Source organism: Schistocerca serialis, chromosome 2 (assembly GCF_023864345.2).
Source record: "Schistocerca serialis cubense isolate TAMUIC-IGC-003099 chromosome 2, iqSchSeri2.2, whole genome shotgun sequence".
Taxonomy (NCBI): Eukaryota; Metazoa; Arthropoda; class Insecta; order Orthoptera; family Acrididae; genus Schistocerca; species Schistocerca serialis.
The window spans coordinates 127,046,119-127,057,628 of NC_064639.1; the positions used below are offsets into that span (position 1 = coordinate 127,046,119).

General features: G+C 44.0%; 1 protein-coding gene across 2 annotated transcripts in view; it reads left to right on the plus strand.

The window, feature by feature from the left end:
- LOC126456809 (dehydrogenase/reductase SDR family member 11-like) overlaps positions 1–11,066 on the plus strand; it is a 434,906-nt gene extending 423,840 nt beyond the window's left edge. For both annotated transcript variants that reach the window (XM_050092601.1, XM_050092602.1), the window contains exon 6: positions 10,893–11,066. In XM_050092601.1, the coding sequence (XP_049948558.1) occupies positions 10,893–10,934 (42 nt within the window). In that variant the 3' untranslated portion in view covers positions 10,935–11,066. The remainder of the gene's footprint in view (positions 1–10,892) is intronic.
- The last annotated feature ends 444 nt before the right edge of the window (positions 11,067–11,510 follow it).

Here is an 11,510-nt window from a genome sequence, read left to right on the forward strand (position 1 = left end):
GTGAGAATTAGTGAAGTTCGGTGGCAGGAGGAACAAGACTTTTGGTCAGGTGAATAAAGGGTCATAAATACAAAATCAAATAGGGGTAATGCAGGAGTAGGTTTAATAATGAATAAAAAATTGGAATGCGGGTAAGCTACTAAAACAGCATAGTGAACGCATTATTGTGGCCAAGATAGAAACGAAGCCAACGCCTACTACAGTAGTACAAGTTTATATGCCAACTAGCTCTGCAGATGATGAAGAAATTGATGAAATGTATGATGATTTAAAAGAAATTATTCAGGTAGTGGAGGGAGACGAAAATTTAATAGTCATGGGTGACTGGAATTCGACAATAGGAAAAGGAAGACAAGGAAACGTAGGAGGTTCAAATGGTTCAAATGGCTCTTAACACTATGGGACTTAACATCTGAGGTCATCAGTCCCCTAGAACTTAGAACTGCTTAAACCTAACTAACCTAAGGACATCACACACATCCATGCCCGAGGCAGGATTCGAACCTGCGACCGTAGCGGTTACGCGGTTCCAGGCTGAAGCGCCTAGAACCCCACGGCCACACCTGCCGGCAAACGTGGGAGGTGAATATGGATTGGGGCTAAGAAATGAAAGAGGAAGCTGCCTGGTATAATTTTGCACAGAGCATAACTTAATCATAGCTAACACTGGGTTCAAGAATCTTGAAAGAAGGTTGTATACATGGAAGATCCCTGGAGATACTAGAAGGTTTCAGATAGATTATATAATGGTAAGACAGAGATTTAGGAAACAGGTTTTAAATTGTAAGCCATTTCCATGGGCAGATGCGGACTTTGACCACAATCTGTTGGTTATGAATGTAGATTAAAACTGGAGAAACTGCAAAAAGGTGGGAATTTAAGGAGATGGGACCTCGATAAACTGAAAGAACCAGAGGTTGTACAGAGTCTCAGGGAGAGCATAATGGAACAATTGACAAGAATGGTGGAACGAAATACAGTAGAAGAAGAATGGGTAGCTTTGAGGAATGAAATAGCGAAAGCAGCAGAGGATCAAGTAGGTAAAAAGACGAGGGCTAGTAGAAATACTTGGGTAACAGAAGAGATACTGAATTTAATTGATGAAAGGAGAAAATACAAATATGCAGTAAATGAAGCAGGCAAAAAGGAATACAAACGTCTCAAAAATGAGATGGCTAGAGGACAAATGTAAGGATGTAGAGGGATGTCTCAAGAGGGGTAAGATAGATACTGCCTACAGGAAAATTAAAGAGACCTTTGGAGAAAAGAGAACCACTTGCATGAACATCAAGAGCTCAGATGGAAACCCAGTTCTAAGCAAAGAAGGGAAAGCAGAATGGTGGAAGGAGTATATAGAGGGTCTATACAAGGGCGATGTACTTGAGGACAATATTATGGAAATGGAAGAGGATGTAGATGAAGATGAAATGGGAGATATGATACAGCGTGGAGAGTTTGACAGAGCACTGAAAGACCTAAGTCGAAACAAGGCCCCGGGAGTAGACAACATTCCATTTGAACTACGGGCAGCCTTGGGAGAGCCACTCCTGAGAAAACTCTACCATCTAGTGAGCAAGATGTATGAGACAGGCGAAATTCCCTCAGACTTCAAGAAGAATGTAATAATTCCAATCACAAAGGAAGCAGGTGTTGACACATGTGAAAATTACCGAACTATCAGTTTAATAAGTCACAGCTGCAAAACACTAACGCGAATTCTTTACAGACGAATGGAAAACCTGGTAGAAGCCAACCTCGGCGAAGATCAGTTTGGATTCCATAGAAATGTTGGAACACGTGAGGCAATACTGATCCTATGACTTATCTTAGAATCTAGATTAAGGAAAGGCAAACCTACGTTTCTAGCATTTGTAGACTTAGAGAAAGCTTTTGACAATGTTGACTGGAATACTCTCTTCCAAATCCTAAAGGTGGCAGAGGTAAAATATATGGAGCGAATGCCTATTTACAATTTGTACAAAAAGCAGATGGCAGTTTTAAGAGTCGAGGGACATGAAAGGGAAGCAGTGGTTGGGAAGGGAGTGAGACAGGGTTGTAGCCTCTCCCCGATGCTATTCAATCTGTATATTGAGCAAGCAGTAAAGGAAACAAAAGAAAAGTTCGGGATAGGTATTAAAATCCATGGCGAAGAAATAAAAACTTTGAGGTTCGCCGATGACATTGTAATTCTGTCAGAGACCGCAAAGGACTTGGAAGAGCAGTTGAACGGAATGGACAGTGTCCTGAAAGGAGGGTATTAGATAAACATTAACAAAAGCAAAACGAGGATAATGGAATGTACTCAAATCAAGTCGGGTGACGCTGAGGGAATTAGATTAGGAAATGAGACGCTTAAAGTAGTAAAGGAGTTTTGCTATTTGGGGAGCAAAATAACTGATGATGGTCGAAGTGGAGAGGATATAAAATGTAGACTGGTAATGGCAAAGAAAGCGTTTCTGAAGAAGAGAAATTTGTTAACATCGAGTATAGATTTCAGTGTAAGGAAGTCGTTTCTGAAAGTATTTGTATGGAGCGTAGCCATGTATGGAAGTGAAACATGGACGATAAATAATTTAGACAAGAAGAGAATAGAAGCTTTTGAAATGTGTTGCTACAGAAGAATGCTGAAGATTAGATGGGTAGATCACATAACTAATGAGGAGGTATTGAATAGAATTGGGGAGAAGAGGAGTTCGTGGCACAACTTGACCAGAAGAAGTGATCGGTTGGTAGGACATGTTCTGAGGCATCAAGGGATCACCAATGTAGTACTGGAGGGCAACGTGGAGGGTAAAAATCGTAGAGGGAGACCGAGAGATGAATACACTAAACAGATTCTGAAGGATGTAGGCTGCAGTAGGTACTGGGAGATGAAGAAGCTTGCACAGGATAGAGTAGCATGGAGAGCTGCATCAAACCAGTCTCAGGATTGAAGACCACAACAACAACAACAACATTATAGTATAGGTGGTGTCACCGCCAGACACCACACTTGCTAGGTGGTAGCTTTTAAATCGGCCGCGATCCGTTAGTATACGTCGGACCCGCGTGTCGCCACCATCATTGAATAGCAGACTGAGCGCCGCCACACGGCAGGTCTAATCCAGAGAGACTCCCTAGCACTCGCCCCAGTTGTACGAGGTGCATTCAAGTTCTAAGGCCTCCGATTTTTTTTCTCCAGACTGGAAAGAGATAGAAACATGCACATTGTTTTAAAATGAGGCCACGTTCATTATCAATACGTCCCAGAGATGGCAGCACCGTACGGCAGATGGAATTTTACCGCCAACGGCGAGAATGAGAACTGTTTTAAATACTTAAAATGGCGACGTTTTCCGTACTTGAACAGCGTGCAATCATTCGTTTTTTGAATTTGCGTGGTGTGAAACCAATTGAAATTCATCGACAGGTGAAGGAGACATGTGGTGATGGAGTTATGGATGTGTCGAAAGTGCCTTTAATGAAGGCAGAGCATCGTATGACAACAAACCGAAACAACCTTGGGCTCGCACAAGCCGGTCTGACGACATGATCGAGAAAGTGGAGAGAATTGTTTTGGGGGATCGCCGAATGACTGTTGAACAGATCGCCTCCAGAGTTGGCATTTCTGTGGGTTCTGTGCACACAATCCTGTATGACGACCTGAAAATGCGAAAAGTGTCGTCCAGGTGGGTGCCACGAATGCTGACGGACGACCACATGGCTGCCCGTGTGGCATGTCGCCAAGCAATGTTGACGCGCAACGACAGCGTGAATGGGACTTTCTTTTCGTCGGTTGTGACAATGGATGAGACGTGGATGCCATTTTTCAATCCAGAAACAAAGCGCCAGTCAGCTCAATGGAAGCACACAGATTCACCGCCACCAAAAAAATTTCGGGTAACCGCCAGTGCTGAAAAAATGATGGTGTCCATGTTCTGGGACAGCGAGGAAGTAATCCTTACCTATTGCGTTCCAAAGGGCACTACGGTAACAGGTGCATCCTACGAAAATGTTTTGAAGAACAAATTCCTTCCTGCACTGCAACAAAAACGTCCGGGAAGGGCTGCGCATGTGCTGTTTCACCAAGACAACGCACCCGCACATCGAGCTAACGTTACGCAACAGTTTCTTCGTGATAACAACTTTGAAGTGATTCCTCATGCTCCCTACTCACCTGCCTTGCTCCTAGTGACTTTTGGCTTTTTCCAACAATGAAAGACACTCTCCGTCGCCGCACATTCACCAGCCGTGCTGCTATTGCCTCAGCGATTTTCCAGTGGTCAAAACAGACTCCTAAAGAAGCCTTCGCCGCTGCCATGGAATCATGGCGTCAGCGTTGTGAATAATGTGTACGTCTGCGGGGCGATTACGTCGAGAAATAACGCCAGTTTCATCGATTTCGGGTGAGTAGTTAATTAGAAAAAAAGTCGGAGGCCTTAGAACTTGAATGCACCTCGTACAGCCGACTTTGCTAGCGATGGTTCATTGTTTACATACGCTCTCATTTGCCGAGACGACAGTTTAGCATAGCCTTCAGCTACGTCATTTGCTACGACCTAGCAAGGCGCCATATTCAGTTACTTCCAGAATGTATTCTGAACAGATAATATTGTGAATCATGTACCGCCAAGAGCGACGTTCATCATTAATGGATTAAAGTTAAGTATCAAACTAATTACATCCGCTTTCTGAATTCTAATTCCTTGTCATGTTCCAGACCTCATCTCGGTATAGTTCTTCCCTCCTCACGCCAGCCTGCGTGAGCTAAAACGCGTGCATTTCGGCCTCCTCTAGTAACACGGTGTTGGCTCTTCTGCCAACACAACAGTATATACTTATATTAAACTAATTATAAAGCATCAGAACCTATTAAAAACGCGAATGTTAGAAAAAAATTTAAACGTGGGTAGACGCGAACCACCGAACTATCACACATCATGACGCAAACAAGTGTCGCTACTCACTACGCTAATCCAACAACACGGAATCGGTAGCCATTTGCTAAAAGCTTTAGTCGTAGCTATGTTGCTAATCGAAATTTAATGGTAACAAATTGTACCAAGAACAATATGTTTTTGGTGAATCCCCAGTGTGTCGCAGCTCTCATAATACGCAAGTATTTTGTCACGAGTATGACGTTTCTCATTACTTTATTGCAACGAATCACACAGTTAACAACGGGTTTTCCAGTGATTCTCAATTTGCTGGTGCTCAGAAACGGCATGTATACGTATAGGCTTGAAATGAATGCCAATATGGCGGCTCGCAACTCTGTGCTGAAGGGAAATGGTGTGCATGTGACGTAGGTTTCGTTGTGCCATCTGATTGGTCAACGCTCAGACACACGCTCAGAATATCTGACGTGCTAGATATTGCTCTGCACGTTCGGAAAAGCTCCCGAACGTGCTATTCAACTCCATGTCGTCAGAAATTCGCCACGCTCGACGCTCAACGTTCGGATGCCTGGTCCGTGTGCCGACGGCGTAAGGTTTCGTATTCGTAGCAATGTTTTCGGCTGAGAAAAATAAATCAGTGCAGTACTTTCTGGACAACCCTCGTACCTCGCTTTGCACATCACCATGTCAAACATCTGCTCTTGCGAGCTTCCCTCGGTACTGCTTGCGGCTATCACACCAGACGTTAAATTTTATCATCATTAATAACTAACTCGCCACAACTTCATCCTCTCCAAACTCCTTTGCTGAAGTAGGAAATCACGTACTCAGTTGAGTATTGTCATCACGATTCGTAGCTGCAGATTTCCTGCTGGTTCCATCTGAAACTGCGGAAGCAACACTACAGTTTCCTTGCTGCAGTGCCACAACTACTTCAGGTTGAAATTCCTCATTGCTTACCTTATTCTTTTCTATCTCCTTTTCTTCTACCGTCCTGAACTCTGCGCTGTAGAGTCTCGTAACTTGGCTGTCATTTTTACACGCCAGCTACGGTCATTATCCACAGACCCTGACTATCCATTTAACATTGCTGCTCTCCCCTTAAACCTTTCCTGATCTTGATTACTCTCGTCTACCTGCCCCTTATTGCTGTCTCGCCCTGGAACTTCCTCGTCAGACATCTCCCCTCGACGGTTTTCTGTCCCTCTGATCTGCTACTGTCTTATCGGATCCTGCTCCACTTGGAGCGCAACATCCACTGACCGCGCCTCCTGTCCAGCCAACATCTCTTTACTCACTCCATCCGCCATATCTTTATACCGCTTACTTACGTCGTGGCACATTTTTTGTCCCATTTCCTCAATGTCCTTGAGCACCATATCGATTGCATCTTGCCCGTCAACTGAATTTGCTTGTGGCTTAGTGCGCTGGCTCAGCTGAACATCTTTAAGTGGCGAAGAATCGGACCAAGCGTTAACGTCCACTTCCGACACTTCAGCAGACACTCTAGCGTCCATACTGCGAGCTTCTGTCCCTTTTTTGCACACTCCTTCAATGTTTTATTACAAACCTCTGCAACAAATACGTAATACGAATTTTCCGACAAAATGACTTCGAGAGTAATATATAGAGCAAATAAACCAAGTGGCCGGCCGTAGTGGCCGTGCGGTTAAAGGCGCTGCAGTCTGGAACCGCAAGACCGCTACGGTCGCAGGTTCGAATCCTGCCTCGGGCATGGATGTTTGTGATGTCCTTAGGTTAGTTAGGTTTAACTAGTTCTAAGTTCTAGGGGACTAATGACCTCAGTAGTTGAGTCCCATAGTGCTCAGAACCATTTGAACCATTTGAAATAAACCAAGTAATCCTTGTTGATAATGAGCAGTGTAAACTAATGACTGATACACTAGAAAAAAATCAGCTTGGAACAAGAAAGAAGGAAATAACCGACATCTTACAAATCGCCGACAAAAAGAAACGATGACAGTGTCCGTACAGTGATCGCTCCGACGTTGCACAAGACATAGGATGTCATAAGCAACTACCATAACTAACTGTGTCGCTGATGAGCCTTGGAACGCTTATTCAAAAGTATCGAGATACAGGCTTTATAACTTAGCCAAAACCACTCAGCTACCGAACGATTGATAACTCTCATTCCCGGTCGCCTATGCTGCAGATTCTCGCCATTACCTGAGCTGCAGGTTGGAGAAATGTGGGCGACTGCCGACAGATTGGATGCTGGACGTCGTCTTGGGGCTCAGAAGTAAAGCGTCTCCAATCGGACGCCACGACAGTAGCTGCGGAGCAGTGTCCTGTACCAGATCTGAGTCCCCAGTGACTCCGCCCAACTCTCGAACAAGAGTGCCTCAGCAGAGATGACTCCCCTCTGCTCTCGCCAGAGTTAACATACACCGTTTTCCGCCAACGGCTAAGCTCCACTAAATTCTGCCCAGTGAATACGTTCGTAACGAAACTTAACTCCCTCCATAGGCTCGAGAAGGGTAGTGCAGTGGTTAGCACACTGGACTCGCATTCGGGAGGACGACGGTTCGTACCAACGCCCGCCCATCCTGATTTAGGTTTTCAGTGATTTCCCCAAACCGCTTAAGGCAAATGCCGCGATGGTTCCTTCGAATGAGCGCTGCCGTTTTCCTTCTCCATCCTTCCCGTATCTGAGCTTGTTCTCCGTCCCTAATGACCTAGCTGTCGACAGGACGTTAAACTCTAATCTTCTCCTCCCCCCCCCCCCCCCCCCCCGGGACAATTTTTATGAACCAGCGAATGGCTTGTGTTTCCGCGAACACCGTTCCTCAAAGTTCAGTGCAAAATTCCCACTCATCACAGTGGGATTATCAATATTGTTAAAAATACCTGGAATCAGATATATCGATTGATATATAGAGAAAAAGTATCGATATATCAGTATATCGACAGAAAAATATCTACGTGCCGGCCTATAAAAATATCGGTTTCACATTGTAAATATACCGCTGGTTTTAGGGCAGTATGTTTAAGTATTGATTTATTATTAGATATTCTGTATATGAATAAAGTAGCGGCCCGCCTATCCCTCTTAGAGCTAGAACTGAAAGAAAAACTACGCACGTTCCATTTGGTGATAATCACTTCGCTAACAATGGTAACTGCGTGTAAGTGCCACGACATAATGTGTCCGATGAAGCCGTCGTTCGGTTTCGTCACATATCGGATATGTCCGGAAAGCTTCATGTCGACTTCCCTGTTCCTTTTTTTTTCATTTCTGCCAACACTAGCGACTTAGCAGTTGTAGTGTCAAAACTGCGTGGTGAAGCTAAATATTGCAGTTTCTGCTGGTACCGCCGAGCGCCGATTACGTCAGCATTTCCCCCCACACGTCTCCGCCCACCTCAAAGACAAATCTTGTCATTTAGAATTTTCTTCATCATTTTCAGCAACTGTTTTTGATGGGTGCTGATGTGGAGAAACAGCATACCATCTGCATAAAATATCTGTTTTTTGACGTAACTGGTGTGCTGTTTCTTCAGTTCATAATCAGCATTCATATATATTTAATTGGTACAAGAATGCTTAAGATGCGAAAATGAATTACAAAAATGGAATAAAATTAGATAATTTAGTCCAGAAAAGATTTATGCATTTCAACATCTCAACCCTCTGCCAGGTACTTAAATGTGATTTGCACAGTATCTATGTGGAGCATGTGGAGAGGAAAGTGGTTTAATGTAAACTTAGGCTTCCGCGGACGTTGTCACTGTCCATAAAATTCTTCAGGCTATTGTTAAAATCCATTCAAAAGCCACACGTGTCCAGTACATGTAAACAGATGTGTACCGCATTTGTCTCATATAACTAGCATCTATGAACAATATGTATATGAACATGAAGTTTTGGACAAGGTCCTTAGTGTTTTTAAATACTTTATCGGTGACAAACGTTTATAATACGCTGAGTTTTCCACTTGACATCTTGTGCATGACGTTCAGCGTAAAACTAACATGTTTTTCTACATGTGTTTAAGATCTGAGATGACAGCAAAGACGGTTGAAACCGGTTGTCTTGAATAAAAAACTTTGATGTCATCTTGGCTTTTGAATGAGTTTTAACAATTACAACAGATCGCCATTCAATACTCTCGTAATGAAAAAATTCAATTTTCAGGATATTTGATTGCAGCATGCAAAATTCCTCAAACGTTTCGGCCACTGTTGCAAATGGCGTTCCTCAGGACGTTTTGTTTACTTCAGGATGTTTTAGTTCCTTCAGTAAGCAAAACATCCCGAAGAAAACCATTTAAAACTGTGGTCGAAACGTTGAAGGAATATTTCTTATTGAGAATGCAGTCATATACCGTCGAAAACTTAATGAACAGAAAAACGATTTATTGAGTGTTTTCCATAGATAAAGAGATGAATTTAATTTAATTGAAGTTATTTTAACGAAATACACTATTGGCCATTAAAATTGCTACACCAAGAAGAAATGCGGATGATAAACGGGTATTCATTGGTCAAATATATTATACTAGAACTGACATGTGATAACATTTTCACGCAATTTGGGTGCATAGACCCTGAGAAATCAGTACCCAGAACAACCACCTCTGGCCGTAATAACGGCCTTGATGCGCCTGGGCATTGAGTCAAGCAGAGCTTGGATGGCGTGTACAGGTACAGCTGGCCATGCAGCTTCAACACGATACCACAGATCATCAAGAGTGGCATATTGTGACGAGCCAGTTGCTCGGCCACCATTGACCAGACGTTTCCAGTTGGTGAGAGATCTGGAGAATGTGCTGGCCAGGGCAGCAGTCGAACATTTCCTGAATCCAGAAAGGCCCGTACAGGACCTGCAACATGTGGTCATGCATTATCCTGCTGAAATGTAGGGTTTCGCAGGGATCGAATGAAGGGTAGAGCCACGGGTCGTAACACATCTGAAATGTAACGTCCACTGTTCAAAGTGACGTCAATGCGAACAAGAGGTGACCGAGACGTGTAACCAATGGCACCCCATACCATCACGCCGGGTGATACGCCAGTATGGCGATGACGAATACACGCTTTCAATGTGAGTTCACCGCGATGGCGCCAAACACGGATGCGACCATCATGATGCTGTAAACAGAACCTGGATTCATCTGAAAAAATGACGTTTTGCCATTTTGCACCCAGGTTCGTCGTTGAGTACACCGTAGCTGGCGCTCCTGTCTGTGATGCAGCGTCAAGGGTAACCGCAGCCATGGTGTCCGACCTGATAGTCCATGCTGCTGCAAACGTCGTCGAACTGTTCGTGCAGATGGTTGTTGTCTTGCAAACGTCCTCATCTGGTGACTCAGGGATCGAGACGTGGCTGTACGATCCGTTACAGTTATGCGGATAAGATGCCTGTCATCTCGACTGCTAGTGATACGAGGCCGTTGGGATCCAGCACGGTGTTCCGTATGACCCTACTGAACCCACCGATTCCATATTCTGCTAACAGTCATTGGATCTCGACCAACGCGAGCAGCAATGTCGCGACACGATAAACCGCAATCGCGATAGGCTACAATTAGACCTTTATCAAAGTCGGAAACGTGATGGTACGCATTTCTCCTCCTTACACGAGGCATCACAACAACGTTTCACCAGGCAACGCCGGTCAACTGCTGTTTGTGTATGAGAAATCGGTTGGAAACTTTCCTCATGTCAGCACGTTGTAGGTGTCGCCACCGGTGCCCACCTTGTGTGAATGCTCTGAAAAGCTGATCATTTGCATATCACAGCATCTTCTTCCTGTCGGTTCAACTTCGCGTCTGTAGCACGTCATCTTTTTGATGTAGCAATTTTAATGGCCTGTAGTGTAGGACTGTGTTGAGAAATGAGTCCTAGCATCGTCTTTACTATGTCCGCGCTAAATGATGGTGGGAGCGAGGTGAGGCATCCTCACAGAGAATTAATCCATCATGTAGAAAAACAAAAATATGCAGCTCAGTTATTTGCAAGTTCTTAATACCAATGTAAACTTTTGTTGCAGGTACACGATATAATTGTGATGCCAACTGGGCAACCGGACTAAGTTACAGTGGATCCTATATCTATCTGCAAAAGATTTCTCTAACAAATGTGCTGATGCGAGAACAGTACTGCTGTGTTACTATGGTATGACTGGAAATGTTTTATAGAATAAAAAGTCCCTTATTAAATAGTATGTCTGTGTTTTTATATCTTTTACACCCAGCCACAGTTCCTATGAAACGACCTGTGATATGAGATTGTATCAAAAAGAATCAACCGATTTAAAAAAATCATAACTATTATGTTATTTGAGACATGTGCATGAACAACGTGCTGTTGGAAAGAGCAAACTCTCGAGTTTTACACAGTTCCCCCTAGGTAGCAGCAGTGCGCACCCACTGCAGTTAAAGTAAAAATGGTATCGGGACAACAGAAAGTGTTTTGTGTTCTGTATTTTGCGCAGTGCGGGGCAGTAATGATTGTTCAGCGTCACTTTTGTACTAGGTGTGGTGTGGATCGTTCTACAGCACAGAGCATTAGTCGATGACATGAACAATTCCGAGAAACAGGTTGTTTGTGTGAAGGCAAATCGCCCGGCCGCCCCCGAGTTTTTCACACAGACGTCGAACGTATCCAT